The following is a 20,219-nucleotide window of genomic DNA, read 5'->3' on the forward strand; positions in this document are numbered from 1 at the left end:
CCTGACAGTGGCTTGAAGAATGAAGAGTTGTGTGCTATTAGCTTTAAGCTATCAGACAAATGGATGGTGGATGGTGAAACGTGGAAATCCCATAGTCTTACATTGAATTAGGGTTCCAAGCCATATTTACACACTACAATATCATAGAGACACCACCCCACTAAGACCACCTTAGCAAATGCAATGCAATGCACTGGCAACCACCCACAACACCCTCGCTATATGGTGCCGTTATATACAGTACACTAGTGATTAAACATTTGGGGTCGGTAAGATTTTTTTAAAAATGTTTTTGAAAAAAGTCTCTTCTGCTCACCAAGGCTGCATTTATTTGATAAAAAATACTGTAAAACCTGTAATATTGTGAAATATTATTACAATTTAAAATAGCTTAAAAATAATTTTCTATGTGAATATATTTTAAACTGTTATATATTCCTATGATCATAGCTGAATTTACAGCATCATTACTCGAGTCTTCAGTGTCTCATGATCCTTCAGAAATCATTCTAATATGACGAGCTCAAGAAACATTTCTTATGATTATTAATGTTGAAAACACTGCTGCTTAAAGGATTAGTTCACTTCTGAATGAAAATTTCCTGATAATTTACTTACCCCCATGTCATCCAAGATGTTCATGTCTTTCTTTCTTCAGTCAAAAAGAAATTAAGGTTTTTGAGGAAAACATTCCAGGATTTTTCTACATATAGTGGACTTCAGTGGAGTTCACTGGGTCCAAATTGCAGTTTCAGTGCAGCTTCAAAGGGCTGTAAATGATCCCAGGCGAGGAATAGGCTTGGTCTTGCAAAACGGTCAGTCATTTAAAAAAAAATAAAAAATAAACATTTATATACTTTTTAACCACAATGGTAGTCTTGCACTGCTCTGCGATGCGTCACGCATTATGTTGAAAGGTCACGCGCGACGTAGGCGGAAATACCATGGTAGGGCGAAAAACTAATTTTCTCCTCCAACTTAAAAATCGTCCGATATTGTTGTTTTACCTTTTTTTAGTAAAGGGTGTTTGGCTTAATCATTGTGCGTTTGCTTTGTATATATATATGTATATATATATATATATATATATATATAAAATAATAATAATTAAAAAAAAAAAAATATATATATATATATATATATATATATATATATATATATATATATATATATATATATATATATATATATATTTTTTTTTTTTTATTATTATTATTATTTTAGATAAGACCCTTATTCCTCATCTGGGATCGTGTAGACTGCTTTGAAGCTGCACTGAAACTGCTGTTTGGATCTTCCACCCTTTATACCCCACTGAAGTCCACTATATGGAGAAAAATCCTGGAATGTTTTCCTCAAAAACCTTAATTTTTTTTCCATTGAAGAAAGAAAAAAATTGACATCTTGGATGATATGGGGCTGAGTAAATTATCAGGAAATTTTCATTCAGAAGTGAACTAATCCTTTAATATTTTTGTGGAACTATTTTAATGAATAGAAGATTCAAAATAACTTTTGCTTTACTGTCGATTTCGGTCAATTGAACGCATCCTTGCTGAATAAAAGCATTCAATGGAGTTTTTTTTTTATTTTCAAACTTTGAATGGCTTTTTTTTTTTTTTTTTTTTAAGAAAATGTAAAAATCTACTTTTAGTTAGTGCTGAATTTCTGCCAGTGGGAATCACTTGCACTTTTCCAGCCAAGACGCTGGGAAAATAAGGATGCATTTGCACACAATTGTTCCTTTTTTTGCAGCAATTTTATACGGGAGGAAGGGGGGCTTCATTGCCCATTTCAAAAGAGACCCCTGTCCCCACCCCTTCTGTAACACTAACAAATACTCTCTTTGTGCAAAGAGGCAATGCAACATGGCAGCCGCACAATAGATAACACCCTCAGACCAGAGGAGTAATTACTTGCTAGCTCTTTTCCCCTGGTGAGCTGCATTGGCATTCATTAGATAACCTCAACGGTGACATATTAATTACAGGGGCGGCTTGATTTGTGCAGTCTACTGGGAGCTGGTTTTCCTGCCATCTTCCTGTTGCTTTGACAAATTTTCGGCTCCACACCAAAAAATACCAGAGAGCACCAAAAATGAGGTGATGGAAGACAGGTGTGTGCGCCATCATGATTGATCATGAAGTGTTGATTATAGGGGACGGAGCGCTGGTGAGGGATGACCGCAGCTAAACCCGTCTGTCTCCACAGACAGCCAGAGGAACTAAACTAGCGCAGTTGCCATGTTTTCATCCCACCCAACCCAAATCATCCAACCAACACGATAATAAAGGGGAGCATTTTGTGGCTGTGTTTTCTATTTCAGTACTGACCATTTTGGCATGATGTGCGTTCATTGGATCTGCATATTGTAGCAAGGCCTGGAACTGGTTGTTCTTGGTGAAGGTAATGATCTTCAGGACTGTTCCAAATTTTGAGAAGATCTAAATAAAGGAGAGGACAAGAACATGAAGGACAGCCATGTTAAACAGACTAGTTTAAGACCTAGAAGATTTGCTCTTCTAGCAAGTTAAGCTGGTCTTTCAGCTGGTCTCCCAACCTGGCCAAGGTGGTGTTCAGTAGGTTTAGCTTTAAGTGCCCAGAACCCCTATAAAACCATTAAACTAGTCCAATCTGACCAGTGGAATCCAGCCTTGTAGACCGGCTGAGACCAGTAAACCACCTCAGGCTGTTTTTTTTTTTTTCCTTTCTTTTTTCAGCTTTCTCAACACTTTTCTGATTTAGATTTCATCTCATGATTCTCACATGAACCATGTGAGGGCTTTAAGAAATTTCTGAACACAAGCGTTTTGGAACACGCTGACCTTGTGGAAGGGTAAATCTATGTGGTTGCTTGGTGACAAAGTAGGAAGTATAGAGAGTAAACATTGAATTAGTCCAAGCAAACGAACTACGTAAATATCCTGGGGATTGCTTGGTATATTGCAGGAAGTAAATAAAAAGGACATCTCTGAACATCATAATGTTACTTGATATATTAAGTCATGTAATAATTGAAAAAGCATGCTGACATTGTAACAGAAATATTATCAAATATAATTTAATACATTTCAATAATATTTCCAAATATTTAAGCAAATTAAAGTTGGTATCAAACAAAAAAAGGCCTGTGAATCAGAACTGAATTAAAAATAAGTGGAGCAATTGAAGAACAATTATAAATGTCATATTAAATGGCCTTTAGTTTAAAGAATCATCCAATTTTGGTGTAATGTAGTCTTACCTGGTGTAGCACTTCTAGAGACACTGGGTAGTAGAGATTCTCTACGATGATGCGAAGCACAGGACTTTGTCCAGGCATCATTCCACCATCACTGGCTGTCGCAGTCCCAGAGAGACCCATATTCCCAGAATGCACTGCATTGACAGCTTGCAGAGCAGCCTGAGCCCTCTACAAGCGAGACACGAGTTAACATTCAGAGCAAACTCTTCTAAAACTTTCCACTCATATGGAGTACTACACGCAAACACAACTCAGTCACACTACTGCACTAGAGGGTTTCCCTGTGGCAATGGCACTAAAATGCACTATCAGCAATGACTCTGTAATGAGTCGATTTACATACTGTAAAACTAATAGCTCTGAGTAAAGCAAAAGTATATAGGAGATACTATATATATATGCAGAGTTACCATTCGCAGTTTGTTAAAAAGAAAACAAAGGTTTAAGTTTAGAGCCTCGTCAGCCTTTCAGGCACAAAGTGGGGCACGTTCCACCAATAGACATGACTTTGAATCAAGGTCGGTTATTGTTTTGCCATTTTAAGACATAGCAAGGTTGGTTCAGGTTGTCATACTGTATAAACAAGAAATTGATCCATAGCTAGAAAAAAGTAACTGAAAAAAAAACTGAAAAAAGTAATGAAAATATTTTATTACTTTTCACTAATGGTTACACCACTTTGATTTGAGAGTACTAAATCAAACACTTGATGAAAATGGTCTAAAAAGTACATTTTCAAGAGTGTGGTCACATTAGCGTAATTTTGCAGGCAAAAAAAAAAAAAAAGGTCCACTGTTTATTGTCAGTAGTGTAGAGATGGATGAAGCATAGCTTACACAGAAGGCACTTTCAAACCAAGCAGCTGTGTTGGTCAACACAGCAAATTTAAGTGACCAAACGAAACATGCTAAGGGAACCTTTTTGCCCTCAAGCAAAATGTAGATTCCTATTGAAATGACTGGATTTCGCCACAATAAATTTTGCAAAGCAAAGGTAAATGTGACTGGATATTAAAAACTTAACATGCATTCAAACAATTCTTTTTAACTGATTCCTTTAAATGATTAAATGATCTTGGATAACCTTATTTGGCATTGCCCCTACTATGGTAGTGAAAGGGGTGGTTTAAAGTGCAGGTTGGAGAGACAGTATGTAATTCTCACCCCTTGATTGGGCAGATTATCAGTCTTGAGCTCACGGTGGTTGGAATACTGGATGTAGACGGGCTGGTTGCGGACATGGGGTGTGGCTGTGGTGTAGTAGTTGACCATGGTGATGGCTGCTTCTTCAGAAGCCATTTCTATAAAAGCCTGTAGTGCAAATAGAGAAATACTGTAAGTGCTCAGTCATGATAACAACACAATTCAGCTAATTGCACATATGTGGTGCAAGTTAATTCTTCTTAGTCTGTTTTAATGCAACACTCGGATGAAAAACCAGTGGAATAAAAGGAATGGAGATAAATTACAGTAATTATAATCAGTGCTGCTTTGCACTTATGAATGGACAGTAAAACAAGCATAATCATGTCTGTAGCACAAAAAATATGGGACAAAGTATAATATTTTGAGTTAAGAGTCTTGTTCGAATTAATCCTAAGCATGCAATAAAATGGTGATGCTTGTCTTAACAGGCGCCAGTAATAATTATTCTGACCTCATCAAGCAAGGTGTGAGAGATTTATAGATGCAGAATCTAACAATAAACTGAGTCTTTTGAAGCCCCAATCAAATCAACCAACAAACAACAAATTATGCAACGGGGCATTAGAAATCTGTCTGCCTGTCTTTTCTTGTCTAAATATGCCATTTTCCATTTGAATATGAAAAGGCACTCAAGTGGAAGCAGGAGACTGCTGTGTTTTTGCAGGGCTTCTGTTATTAGATGGACCTTGATGTGTTTAAAAGGACACACACTTCAGTTTCTATCACTGGCCACCACTAATGAAGCGAAAACAGATCTGGACCCTTGTCCTCACTATCCCTTGGTAAAGAGAAAATACAGGCAAAATGATTCTTTGATGGTGGTTTTTCTTAGTATAGTGGGTTTTTATGGGCCAGTCTCATGACAATTTCTGGGTCATATTTCATTCCAAAACCAAAAAAAAAAAGAGAAATTGCATTTCATGTGTTCACAGTTGGGACTCTGGTTGTTTGAGAATGCTTGAGAATCTGCTAGTGTGTGGTGTGCGGTCTGGGTCACATCACAGCACTCCACACACTACAGGAACAAAACAGTAAAATCTATGATTTTTTTTTTTTTAATCGTCATGTTTGTGGTCTCTCATATTTTACAAATCCGATTAGATTTTAAAAATCTTTTAGTGTGGGCCAGCCTTAAGACAATGGTATTGTCACACCATTGTCCCCATTGTGGAGGTAGGCCTACATTTCCAAAATCATGTTAGTTACACCATGATGAACCACACAGAGCTTTAACAGTGGGAATATATACACTGGCTTCCTCTGATCTTATTCATGCCATTTAATCCTAAAATTCCACTACTAAACAAAATTGAAAACATAAGGCGGAGTTTGAGAATCTCACAAGGCAAATTTCAAACCCATGAGTGTGCCTGAGGTTCCAATTGTCATGCTGCTGAAAGCTTACACAGCTGAAAGATAGGGTTAAGATGTGTTCACAGGTTACTAGAGCACCTACTTGGTTTTTCCCTTTAAGCATCAACAGGTTGGTGACTTTGCCAAAAGGGACTCCTAGTGAGACGACCTCTGCTTCAGACACTTCGATGGGAACTTTGCGGACGTGGAGGACACGGGAGGGGACACAGGGAGATCGGTCTCCTTTATAGTTTTTACTGTCAGTGCCATTAGCTGCCAAAAAGGAAAAAAGAGAGACAGATTATCAATTTTTTGATTTGACCTGTTTTCCAAATGGCAAAAATGGCATTGATGTACATGGATATTACAAAAACAAGACCCGTCAGACACCAAACAACATTATAATCGATTAACTGACACCAAAAAGGTCATGGTTACAAAATATTTTGCAACATTTTGACCTCACGAATGACCTACAATGAATTTAACAAGATACACTAGACAGAGAGACATGGGCAGAAACACAAAACCGACAATATGATGGTAGTGGGCAGCATCTCTGTTGCTCCCCCTCGAAACAATACATCAAGCTTCTTACAGGATTAAGCAGGCCTCTGTAGTCTGTCAAGACTCCAAATGGCACCCATTGTGGGGCGTTTGGCACTTGGCTATGTCCAGGGGCACATCACAGGCTGGTGACAGTTTTAACAGAGACAGACCGTGGCGTAGAGCCTGCCTCAGCTTTCAACACTTACAGCTTTCCCATTCTTGCAAGCCCTTACACTGCTTGTGTTCGTCTGATTGCAGATAATGGCATCAAAGCAATCTGTATCCATCTCAGTGTCAGATACAAAAAGATTATATAATATATGCACAGTCTACCTTTATTTTTTTTTTACCAACACAGATTGCAACCTACAGTGGGTAGACTTGTGGTCAATTTGCCCAATTTCCCATTGATTGGCCAAACAGATACAAACTCACACCACTGAGCCAGAAGATGACATGTCTGATAGCTCAAACAAACTGCAATATGTTTGAAAGCACCACAAAGCACTCATTCTTCAGGAAGTCAACATGCAAATGGCTTTCTTAAAATTGCCTCTAAACATTAAACAGGGACAGGAGAAAGCATTTTAGCACACTTCACCCTGAATGAGCTGAAATTCATGCAATGTTAGACTCCGCTTTTATGTATTTGTCTGGTCATGAACTTAAAAGCTATATTACTGTAAAACAGGGAAAATTTCTTCAGAAATATATAGGTCAAATCTTCCTTAGTTTGTATGCGAGGTAAAAATGATACCATGTTCCCCATGATGAATGCAGTAGTGTGCAAGGACTAGTGACTGAGATAACTCTTTATCTCTCACGCATTGATAAACTCTTTCTTTCCAAAGTTAAGCCTGCCGACGAGAGGAGGCAGAGAGAAACAGCAGTGCACAAAAGAAAGTGCTGCCATCAGCAGGACAACCAGTCACAGTTGAAAAAATGAACAGGCCCAGCACAGTGATCCAATCTTTCCCTCACAGTCTAGAGATCTAGAGCCCTCCCGCCTTACAGCCCAGCACAGTATATCCCATTTCACCCCTCACAGCTCACCAATCTAAACCCTCCCCTCCCACTCCAGCACAGTGATTCCATCCCTTTCTGACAGTCCAGAGATCTAGACCCTTCCCTTACAAACCAACACAGTGACCTAGACCTGCCTCTCACAGCCTAGCACAGTGATTCCATCCCTTTCTCACAGTCCAGAGATCTAGACCCTCCCCTCACAGCCTAGCACAGCGATCTAGAACCACTCCTTACAGCCCAATGATCCAGACCCTCTCCTCACAGCCCAGAAGTGATCCCATCTCACCTCTCACAGCCCAGCATAGTAATCTAGACCCACCTCTCACAGCCCAGAAGTGTTCCCATCTCACCCTTCACAGCTCACCAAGCTAGACCTGTACTTCACAGCCCAGTAGCAATTTAGGCTCTTCTTTCACAGCCCAGTCCAGTGATATAAGCCCTTCCCTCACTAGTCTCAGCCTCAGACGTTATGCCCACGGACCGTTGGCTGAACGTCTGATGCATATGGCACACAAAATGGGAAACACTTCGGGGGTTTCGAAGTCGTCATTTGATTTGTTGAATTCTACAGGATTTCTGGGAGACCCGTGTTAGTTAGTTAGTTAGTTATTAGTTTATTCGGTCATCCATCCAAAGAGAAAACAAAAAACAAAACAAAAAACAACAACAAAAAAAACAAAGCATTTAAAATTAAATTATATAATCCTTCGACATTTCAAAGACAAGGACAAGGACCGAAAGGGTCTAGGCTGAAGTCTGAACTTAAGTCTTAAGTCTTGAAGTGTGTGGCATACTTTAACGGTCCAGCTGGAAAAAAACATGCAATGATGCCAAACCCCCTCATGGAAGAAGCTTTTGTGTTTACAACTGTGACAAAGAGCAGTAAACTTGCACAACGTTCTTGAATTAATAGTTTATTAGATGCATGTCGGTCTGTTATTGTAGGGACATCAAACTTTACATTTTCATCAGACATTGTCTTGGGTTGTCCTTAGTCAATGAAAGCTGCAATGGAGTCCAGACCTTCTACCATCAGTCTAAAGATCTGACTACGCGAGACTATCCCCTCACAGCCCAACACCGTTATCTAGACTCTTCCGTCTCAGCCCAGCAGTGATCCCATCCCTCCCCTCTTAACCCAGACCTTCCTCTATTAGCCCAGCATGCAGATACCTTCCCACCCCTCACAGATCTTCAAGCTTCACCTGTTCTCAATAGAATTTTTCTTTTATTCCCACTGCTACAGGCTTGCATTTACAGCCAACTTGTCATTTACGATGCAACAAAGACACTAAGGAGAATAATGTGACTAGACAATCAATAAGAGTAAAACGATTGTAGTGTGTGCTTTTCAGCTGTTAATATGAATCGGGGCCAAGGGTATCTAGTGAAATTCACCTCTGAGGATTTGCAGCTAGAAAGAAGCCTTATCAAAGCAACAAACACCAAGCAACAACATGCAGGCTTATGAGGGTTATGATAATTAGTGATAGCCTTCTGTTTGTAGGTGTCCATCTGCAAGCTGGTGTCAGCAAACATTTAACATATTCAAAACCATAACTGTTGAATTCTTCCATGACATAAAATGAACTAAAAGACTATATTGTAGCACTGTGGAGGAAAAAAATGTGTGCTTAAACCATGTTTATAAACATACACACACTGATTTCTCTTTTTCAGGCAGTCTGTTGTACATGCAGATAAAATATAATCAGGGTTCCAATTATATCTTGCCCAGTCTGACTGCTACAAATACATACATATTTAATGCTAACGAGGTCTGCCTTAGTCCAGACCCTGCATCTAGATTCAATTGAAAGCAATATGGATAATGAAAAACAAGCTTCTGCAAGACATCTACTGTTAACGCACGGAACGTGGATGCGATGAAATAGGCAACAAAACAAAACCTCCAGTGGAATAACTTGGGCTAAGGCAGTAGCCTACCACATGCAGAGAGTTAAACCGAGAAAAGAAACTAGATAATCCCTTTACAGAACAGGCAGATTGTATTCAAATTATCATCACATACTGCAGAAAGGGATGCATGAGCAACATGCTGAAAGAGAAAAGCTTTTTTTTTTTTTAAGGATATAACACTTACAAAATGCTGTTGAAAAGCTCTTAAGACTGCAGTTTTCCACCTTGGAGGCTCAATTATGGAACTTTAGCACATTTTAAAAATCTCATTTGCAACCCTAATATGCATAATCTTCAATAAATTTTGCTTTAATATTACTGAACCTTTACTGTAACTAGGGATTTATATATGACGCACGGATGAGACCCTTACGTATCTTAGAGACAGGCATCTCGCCACATAGCAGCCACCAGGAGAAAAGGAAGATGATTGGCCCACTTTTCCAATGACCCTGTGTTACCATGGTGACATACACATGACCTATCAAGGCATCTGGCTTCGCCATGCCAATTCATCTCATTGTGTCGTTAACAAATCTTATTGTGCATTTAATGTGATTAGAGGAACCATCCCTGAATCGAATATGCCACAGGCTTTTCAAGAGGAAATGAGTAAAAAGGATCTTTGAAATTCACTGGCCATACATAAACTTATGAGATGGTTTGTGCTAGCAAATCTAGACAGCTTTCCTACATTATTAAGGAATACCAAAGTCTTAAAAAATTCTCCTTTACAAACTCTGCTAAATCATTCTGTGTTGTAGGCAAGAAATGACAACTTTTAAAATGACATTAATAAATATTATATAACGTTTAATAGATTTAGCTGAAGGAATAGACAAAAATAAAAATGGCAAACGGTGCAATAATTTTTGGCTGAACCATTCTTTTAATGTACAATTATGAATGAATTTGATAATGTTATAATTTATCATATATTTGAGTGTTCATTAATGGTAGACAAGAAGCACACATTTTGTAAACACTACTCCTTTTTTAAAGAATTAATACTTTTATTCAGCAAGGATGCATTAAATTGATCAAAAGTGACTGTAAAGACATTTATAATGTTACACAAGATTTCTATTCCAAATAAATACTGTTCTTTTGAACTCAAAATGTGCACAGTTTCCACAAAAATATTAAGCTCTTTTCAACCTTGATAAAAAAAAAAAAAAACAGGTTCTTGTGCAGCAAATCTGCCTATTAGAATAGTTTCTGAAGGATCATGTGACGCTAAACTCCAAAATAGTAGGCAAATATTAAACTTATGTTTGTGCAACAAACAAAGCCAATACAGCATGAGGAAGTTGTTCTGCAAATCAAAGGATTTCTGCAGCATTGAAACAGCATTATCCATTTGTAGAAAGCATCCGTTTTCCGTGATATTTGTCTATGCATCACCCAAGAGACTAGAGAAGAATCTTATCCTTGCTGTCACGGCTAATTCAGCGATGCACTGTGAAATCCCACTACAGTAAAACTGTTGCTAGGACACCACAGAATTTGCGGAATGCCTCTCACAACCGAGCTCTCTGTGACTTCCAGTCAACAATTCCCATATCTGACATTCCTGAAATGCCACGTTTACCGCAAGTGTTACCTATACGCTCTTCCACCTGTCTGTTGCTTTTTCATTGTGCTCTTACAAACAACCACAATTCCTGGAACATTTACGATCCATCATGTACTAGGGTAAGAACAGAGTAGTATTCCGTTTGATAAAGGCTGGCTGCACACATACACACACCCGGACCCCACTCAAACATGTCCATCAGCTTTAACTCATGGTTATGGGCTGTACTGTCAACTTTGCCTGGGGCAAGAAGGAGTATGTCAGGTTTGACAGGGCAGAAATGCTTTTGTATTGCTCTGGCAGAGTGGTCCCAGTAGACAGCAATCAAGTGTGCATGTGTTTGCCAAGGTGCAACGACTCTGAGCCTTTGGGCTCTCATATGCTTGATGTGCTGGAACACAAGGATCCTGTCCTACTTTTTTTCAGATAACAAGCTCTGATGTTCTACAGCCATAAAGGAAAAAGAAGTGACTACAGGACCAGTGTTTGTCCTAAACTGAAAAACCAACACCTTGTCCTACCCAGACACGATGTGGCGACATGCGATAAAGGGTATTTTTTCCATGTTAATCAGAGTTTTTGTCATGACGGGCGACAGCGGATTCTATTTAAAAAAAAAAAAAAAAAAACGGTTTCTATTTCGGCGACATAGCAGATAAAAACAAAAACATACAAAGTATAACAATAATAATTTCAGGTACTAAGTTATGTGCTATATTTAATCTTAAAGGTGTCTAATATGTAGTATGAGTTTGAAAATCATTTTGCACCTTTATAGGCATTCTGAAAGTGACCATGGATTATTCATCTCAGATCTTGAAAATAAATTAAACAAGAACGTTCAAACTGTGAATTCAATGTGAAATAGCACAGCTTCAATGTAGTTAGCTTGTAGCTTGTAGTGTAGCTAACTATATTAAAATGGTACCTTGAATATAGCTTGTAGCTTAGCAAGTTTACAGATTCAAAGTAGCTTCACCCCACACTGTAAAGGACTAGTGTTTAATTTAGCTACTATTTTATAACAACAGAAAACTTCCCACCCATGACTAACCTTTCAAGTTTTCAGCTAAAGTGGTCAGACAAGAGTAAATATGCCTTCTAGTATGATTATTACCAACCAGTTAATGACAATATATACAGCTCAAAGAGTGTGAACAACAGAAAACATCAGGGAGGCATTTGAAAGCATTTTTATCAATGTTAAACAGCAGGGACTATATTGACCTTGATGTAAGCTAGCTTGATTGGGCCATCAGCACACAGACTCAGGGTTAGCTTTGTTATGGCTTCCTTAGTTTTGTGTAGCTATGACCATGATGTACTGTGAAGGACATTTTGCGTCAAGAAACCCAAACAATGATACGGCTGACTCTATAACAGGGAAAACATATATCTGAGGTCAAATTTAATTCAAGGTTGTATTCTGTGCTAATTTGGCTAAATGCTAATGACTGTGCATTTCAGACTAGTAGTTAAAAGATACAGTGTTTTTAATTGCTGACTATGCAGTAGGAAAAAAAACCCAGTGTAAACTAAGGTGGTTAGCTTATCTCCCAGCCTGACAAAGCTGGTTTTGCAGGTCTTTTTTGATAGATTTAACCACGGTAGATAAACTGGATGAGGCCAACAAACTACCCTAGGCTGGTGATAAACCACAAACACTCACAAAATTATATTTGAAAAGCCAAAAAGTGTACTATCCATTGACAAGGCTGGTAGTTGATTTTGAAATTGACAAGTATTTAAATACTTAAATATTTTAAGTTAGACAAATTCATATGAAATTGTACAATCTCATTCATACCTTTTTGTATGATATGCTTACAACTCACTGAGAGTTTGGCTTAGGGGTGGACCCTCATGCTCATGCTTTTTTCTTTTTTTTTTAATAAATCAACATTTTGTACAACTAGGGTTAGGGTTAGCATAAAACGTCAAATAACTGCATTTTCTCTTAAGATGGGGTTTGAACTTAAGCGAACAGAGTTACTGGCCAAATGATTGAATAAGTATTTATTTAACAAATATATACAAAAAATGCAAATGATATTATACATAAAAATAAGATACATAATTTATATTTGTTATATAATTTATTAATATATTTTATTTATTTATTATATAAATTATACAGTTTAGTCAGGCTAGACAAAACCAAAATATTCAAAACATGAAAACCAATATCCAAATATTTTCTGTACAATCTAATTATGCCAGCTCTGACTTTGGCGATACGGTCTCAAAATCAAACAATAAATAAAAAAAGATTGACTTTACTAAGAATATTCGTAGCAAATGCCAGCAACAGCAATACTTTATGAAGATGTGCTATTCTTGAATACTACCATCTCTGTTCCTTTTTGCATTAGTTACAGCACAACATGCATCCACAAATCATACCAGCTATTCAACACTAAACCACATGAAAAGCCAACATTTTGCAATTATTTTGCCGAATCACTAAAATGCCAAGCACATCTTAAAGCACTCACTGTGGAGCTTTCATGAGAAGCAGAAAATATCAAAATATAGAAGCTGGCCGGAGGCTATCCCTGGTCATTCCACTTTAAACTCTGAAAATAATAGAGACACTGTTTCCCTTTCCAAAGCACAACAACATATTAAGGATTATTGTTTACCAGGGGAAGGATGAGTGAGCAAGAAAGAAAAGAAATGGCAGAGAGGGGTAAGAGAAGATGGAGAGCAGATGATGGGGTCATTTCATTCTGCCCTCCATTTTATCTCCATTCAGAGGCTCAAATAACAGCTAATACACTCGCCAAACATTTCACCATCATACACTGATCAGTGCAAAGCTCATTTTCAGTGCTGTTAAAAAGGTTAAAAATACTAATTTCTTTTATTTTTAAAAAAATATATATTTCATATTAGTATAATTTTTCGAAGCCAATTTCCATGACACTGATTGGATTTAAAGTGCCTGATTACACTTTTTCAGATATTAGCTTTCATGTAATATAGTTGTTTGTGAATGTAAAAGGTCTGCAAAGTTTCAAATATTAAAGCGCTTGATAAATGGAGTTATTGTCTCCCAAAAGAAAGAAGCGATTTTGAATGGCCTGAAACGAGTCGTCAGTCCAGTCTCACTTCCTGCACAAACCTACATAGGTTTTTAACAAATTTGCATAAAGGCGTTGTTTGCCATAGGCTGTATTGTCTTTATTGTCTGCCAGCAAACAACATATACTTTAATCCTCAAACACTGTAGTTGTAGCCAAGGCCTAAAAGAATTTGGTTTGTGAAGCATCGCCCTGTATCGTGCTGGGGAAGACCCTTCACCGGGAGTTTGATTGACAAGTGATCTAACCAATCATAACTCAAAATCCACCATTTTGTCTGACAAAGCAGTCAGGAGTTAGAAGATTAACCTCGGTGGACTTGAAAAATGGTGTGTACTGACGACTTTCCGCATTTGAAACAACTTTCCTTCTCATGTTCATTCATGTTTATTTGATGCTATAAATTAACAAGTAAAAAGAGATGATTGGTTCACGAGCCGCTTGAGCTGAGGCACTACAGTGATCTGTCACGACACATTAAAGAACCACAAAACAATTTTTATTGTTCGAATTTCTTTACAAATTACACAATTTTAAAGGTGGGACTTTGTTTAATATCACAAGTAACCTGCTCTGTCTTGTCTGTCGACGTTTTTTCAGTGTCCTCTTTGCTTCGTGATGTATTTTTACTCTGTATGGTGTGACAGCGGCAGCGCCACGGCTTGTCGGACAAAGCAACAGTAACTAAGGGGGGCGGGTCTTGGCGAAGGGTCAATTCAGATTTGGTAATGGGTGTTTGGTTTCAACAGACAGGGCTATCTGACCAATCAGAGCAGAGTAGTCCAATCACAACAGACTGGGCCATCTGACCAATCAGAGCAAAGTACACCAATCATAACAGACTGTTCCATCTGACCAATCAGAGCAGAGTAGACCAACCACAACAGACCAAGCCATCTGACCATTCAAAGCAGAGTACACCAATTAAAACAAGGCTGTTCCATCTGACCAATCAGAGCAGAGCACTCTCAGAAAGGAGGGGTTTAGAAATACCGAATCTTTTATCAAACCGTTTCAGACACTGAGAAAAGAGCTAATGCTACAATGTTTATATTATGAGAAAATTAAAGTGTTTTTTTTTTTTAACCTTGGATGCATGTAAGTCTTTAACAGACTTTAAGAGGATGATTACTATTTTTTTTTTTATTTTTTTTTATCTTTGGTGCAACATTATCCCACGAATGTTCATCTGTTCACAAATCCTCAAAAATTCAGATGCCAAACAGTTTGAATAATCTGTTTCACACTTTACATGGAAATGTAATGTATGAAGAATGTCAAAATGAAACCCATTTATCTTTTTTAGTATAACCTTTTAAATATTTTTACATTAGTAAGATATCGGAAAAGAACTGAATATTCAGCAGGAAATAACGAGTAGGTGAAATATATGTGGCTAATACATAAGGGATAATTTACAGTAAGTTGGTCATTATAGCAAAATAAACCTTGGCATGCTGATCAGGACCCTGAGCTGAAGTGGAGGTTTATGTGATAATGAGCAGCTCACTGTAGTGAACATTATCCCCCTTATTACTCGGCTACTTAGTAAATAAATAAATAGACATAAAATATTGATTTGAATTAAAATTATTTTATTATGTAGGTTGCACAGCCACTATGTAGGAAATGCTTATCGCTCATTATACCGCAGAATACTGTAATTGACCAATCAGAATAAAGTATTATTTTTGCCCACTTATACACCCTTGCTTACATTAGCAGAAAAGAAAAGTCATTTCAGAGGCAGAGAAGGTTATTAAATTTTAATAATACATTATGAAAACAAATTTTAACACGAATGCCGACATTTATTAAGAAAGCAAGCAGGGACAACTTTGATTTCATATGGTCTTTAAATCTGTGACCGAAAGTAATACTTTACATGAATAATTCAACAAAAAGGCCAAGTCAAATAATCTCTTATTATCTGAAAGGGTCTAGACTGTTAATGGAAGTGATGTTGATGAACAGACAGTACCTGTGGATGGAGTGGAACTGCTCATGGTAGTACAGCAACACGAGGAGGCGGAAACAGGAGGCTCTCCAGATGCCCACTGAAACAAACGAATATAAAATAAAAGTCTCAGTCAAAATGAGTCAAAGTGGGAATCTGAAAAAAACCTGAGCAACCACCCAAAACGCCACCTAGCAGCTATACCTATTACACCCTTATATTCCAAATGTTGGTGTAAATCTTTAGCAAAATTCAATTCAAACCTGTAAAAATCAACCATATTTAAATGATATTACAAAAAATTTATTCCAACCCGAAATGCTTCACTAAACTATTCTCATATATTGGCATACATGGATGGTGACTTTATCCATTCAAAATCTCAAGTTAATAACACAGACCAGTGTGACAAACCAATCGAAAGCCCCTGTGCCACATTAAAGGACTGTTTTCAGCCCAGAAGGGAAATTTCAGCAGCACATCAATTCCTTGAGGATGGTGTCTAACAAGCACACAAATGCATCCATTAGCAGCAAATTGTTTGTGAGGTGAGCGGCTCTAGAATACAATCTATTCAACTACAAGATGGCTGGCATGTGATCCTGCCCTCATATAGTCAGACTCTAGAGCAGGGCTGGGCAACTCTGGTCCTTGAGATCCACTTCCTGCAGAGTTTTGCTGCAACCCTAATCAAACACACCTAAACAAAGCTAATCAAGGGGTGTGCCTCAATCAGCTAGCTTCCTAGGTCGTGAATCAGTATATCATGTGCACAAATTCTGGCACTGGTAAGGACAGTAAGGATCACTACACATCGGGACACTTATGGCTCTATTTCTGGCAACATGACAACGTCCTCATTGTACAACATGACTACTGGTTGACTACACAATTTTTTTATGTTATTTAAAGTATAGGTGGCTTGAAAAACACACAAACCATATATTGCCGCAATTGTGTGTTTATTGTCTTTCATCAGTCAAAACGTTTCTTCATTTTATTCAGCTCCAGAGATGGATGCTTTTGTCCAAAAAAGTAATTTCCAGGCTAGTCATAAGTTATTACTACTACTATAAGTTCATTTTGTACTTTCTGTGAGAGAGAGCGCCCTCCGACTTCCAGTATGAATGAAACACATATACATTACATGAGAGTGTTTAGTACTCCATAATGCTTGCATTGCCATATTTTTGATAAAAATAAAACAACAGGTCATGTATAGCGTCAAGTCTTGCATAGAATATCTTGTCTTTTTTGCATTTATTTACATTGGCCCAATGGAAACCTCTATGTTAACACACTTTCCTGAAAAAAAAAAAGAAAAGAAAAAGAAAAAGACACGTCCCCCATGTATTCAATGCCCATGTAGGTGAGTTTGATCAGGGCTGGAGCTAAACTGTTCAGGAAAATGGATCTCGAGGGCCAGAGTTGCCAAGCCCTGCTCAAGAGGAAATGTCTCCATTTGTGTTGTACTTCCTGAGCGAGGCCCTTACAGCTCAGGGAATACCGCAGTAATTGTCTTCCTCGTCAGTTTCTAATTTTAGAGCTTTTTTATAACTGTGTTGAATTTCTTGTGCTAGACGATAAAGAATCTGCACAATTGCATTTGCACAAAGACATTTTATGATGGGTACTTTATTAAATAATAATAAAAAAAAAAATATTTGGGCAATTCAAAAGTTATTACAATCAGTGTTGTTTTAGTATAATTTATATACTTTTGGTTTTTTATATATATTCTGTTTTTATTTTCATTTTAGTTTTAATAATTTTGTTATGTGCTTTTATTGTTTTTATTTTTTATATTTTCATTTAGTTTTAAAGTATTTTTAATTAATTAATAGGTTTTAGTTTTAGTTCAGCTTCAACATTTTTCAAATTTCCATTAAAGGTGCCCTAGATTGTTTTTTTTTACAAGATGTAATATAAGTCTAAGGTGTCCCCTGAATGTGTCTGTGATGTTTCAGCTCAAAATACCCCATAGATTTTTTTAATTAATTTTTTTAACTGCCTATTTTGGGGCATCATTAACTATGCACTGATTTTTTCAGCACGGCCCCTTTAAGAGATGCGCTTCCTCTGCCCCACGAGCTCTCGACTATAATACAGTGCATTTACAAAGTTCACACAGCTAATATAACCCTCAAATGGATCTTTACAAGATGCATGCTTCGAATTATGTGAGTAAAGTATTTATTTAGATGGTTACGTTTGATTCTGTGTGAGTTTGAGGCTATGCTCCGTGGCTAAAGCTAACATTACACACTGTTGGAGAGATTTATAAAGAATGAAGTTGTGTTTATGAATTATACAGACTGCAAGTGTTTAAAAATGAAAAAAAAGTGACTCTTGTCTCCGTTAATACAGTAAGAAGCGATGGTAACTTTAACCACATTTAACAGTATATTAGCAACATGCTAATGAAACTTTTAGAAAGACAGTTTACAAATATCACTAAAAATATCATGATATCATGGATCATGTCAGTTATTATTGCTCCATCTGCCATTTTTCGCTGTTGTTCTTGCTTGCTTACCTTGTCTGTGCACAGATCCAGCCGTTAATACTGCCTTTCCTTGTCTAATGCGTCGAATGGGCTGACATTATGCAAATATTGGGGTCATACATATTAATGGTCCCGACTGTTACGTAACAGTCGGTGTTATGTTGAGATCCGAGTGTTTTCCGGAAGTTTTTTAAACAAATGAGTTTTACATAAGGAGGAGGAAACAATGGGGTTTGAAACTCAATGTATGTCTTTTCCATGTACTGAACTCTTGTTATTCAACTATGCCGAGATAAATTCAAATTCTGATTCTAGGGCACCTTTAAAGGTTTTCCTCTAATATTTAAATTTGATTTCAGTTTACTTAGGCTATATTTATTTCGGTTCACACTGCCAGTGACTTTTGGTGCATTCACATTAGGGCTGGGCGATATATCGCATGTGATTGTCACGCGCATTTTGTCAGTAAAACCGGTTCCCTGATTACCGCGAAATCACCATCACATGCTTTCAAATGGAGCGGGATTTAATGGACAGAGCCGTAGTTCACTGACAAGCTACGCAATATCGCGTTCATTATTGAAGGCGATTCATCTGCGATAATGAACACGGTATTGCATGGCTTGTCAGTGATCTACGGCTCTGTCTATTAAATGCCGCTCCATTTGAAAGCAGGTGATGGTGATTTCGCGGTAATCAGGGAACCGGCTTTACTGACGAAATGCGCGTTACAATCTCATGTGATATATCGTGCAGCCCTAATTCACATCCTACTGGGAAGTTCATATTTATGACGACATGTGCGTCACTTTTGTCTGAGAAAGATGACAGTGTACCTTATCTTAATGAATTACACAAAAATACAGCACCTTTACTTCTAGAAAATGATGATTATTGCACAGGTGTGCCTTAGGCTGGCCACAATAAAAGGCCACACTAAAATGTGCGGTTTTAGCACACAGCACAATGCCACAGATTTCTCAAGTTTTGAGGGAGCGTGCAACTGGCATGCTGACTGCAGGAATGTCCACCAGAGCCGTTGAATTGAATGTTCATTTCTCTACCATAAGCTGTCTCCAAAGACATTTCAGGGAATTTGGGCTCTTAGATCTTTGAGTTCAGCTCATGAAAAATGAGGGCAAAAACAAAGGTGTTGTGTTTATAATTTTGTTCCCTGTACAATCTTTCTAACATGACTTGAACACACCATACATTGCTGCATGTCGCCAGTGGGTGGGCATTCTCACTACTGGTTGCCTAGTAATGTTTGTGAATGACATTCATGGTGTTACTCCATGTTGTAGACAACAAATCAGTTTTCTTGCCGCTACAAACAAATATTTTGTAAGGTAAAAACTAAATAAAAATATAAATAAAATATATCCTAAATATAAATGGAATCAGTAGATAAAGTGCTTAATATTAAAGATGAACAAAAAATAGCAAGTGCTCTTTGCCATCGCGGCTATTTATCTGCAGTGCAAGCGCTGGTCTATCTGGGTTCACAAAATCATTCATGCTCAGAGTCAGCACAGTGAGTACCACCGTATGTACACTAAGAAACATCATCAATTATAGGAAAGTTGCTGATCGCTAAAATTAACTTCTCCTCCATCTTGCCTCGACACTCCACTACATCTAGCAATGGATCACGTGCACCACACTGACTTCACTCCTATTGATTGTCGTTCCTGAAAGTCGCTCTTCATTTGCAGGATGCGACGGTTACTGTCGCTCGTGTCGCTGGAAACACCAGCTTTCCATTGAAATGAATGTGATCATGTCACTTTGTTGCTGCGT

The 20,219-nt window shown here is 37.7% G+C and overlaps 1 protein-coding gene across 13 annotated transcripts in view; it reads right to left on the reverse strand.

The window, feature by feature from the left end:
- ptbp3 (polypyrimidine tract binding protein 3) overlaps positions 1-20,219 on the reverse strand; it is a 77,008-nt gene that overhangs the window by 21,901 nt on the left and 34,888 nt on the right. For 6 of the 13 annotated variants that reach the window (XM_067398249.1, XM_067398248.1, XM_067398253.1 and 3 more), the window contains 5 exons: positions 15,938-16,013; positions 5,906-6,075; positions 4,408-4,554; positions 3,245-3,412; positions 2,334-2,444 (listed from right to left, as the gene is read on the reverse strand). In XM_067398249.1, coding sequence (XP_067254350.1) covers positions 2,334-2,444; positions 3,245-3,412; positions 4,408-4,554; positions 5,906-6,075; positions 15,938-15,962 — 621 coding nt within the window. In that variant the 5' untranslated portion in view covers positions 15,963-16,013. The remainder of the gene's footprint in view (positions 1-2,333; positions 2,445-3,244; positions 3,413-4,407; positions 4,555-5,905; positions 6,076-15,937; positions 16,014-20,219) is intronic. The other 7 variants (XM_067398256.1, XM_067398261.1, XM_067398252.1 and 4 more) reach the window with 3 other exon arrangements.

Source organism: Chanodichthys erythropterus, chromosome 10, assembly GCF_024489055.1.
Source record: "Chanodichthys erythropterus isolate Z2021 chromosome 10, ASM2448905v1, whole genome shotgun sequence".
Lineage (NCBI taxonomy): Eukaryota > Metazoa > Chordata > Actinopteri > Cypriniformes > Xenocyprididae > Chanodichthys > Chanodichthys erythropterus.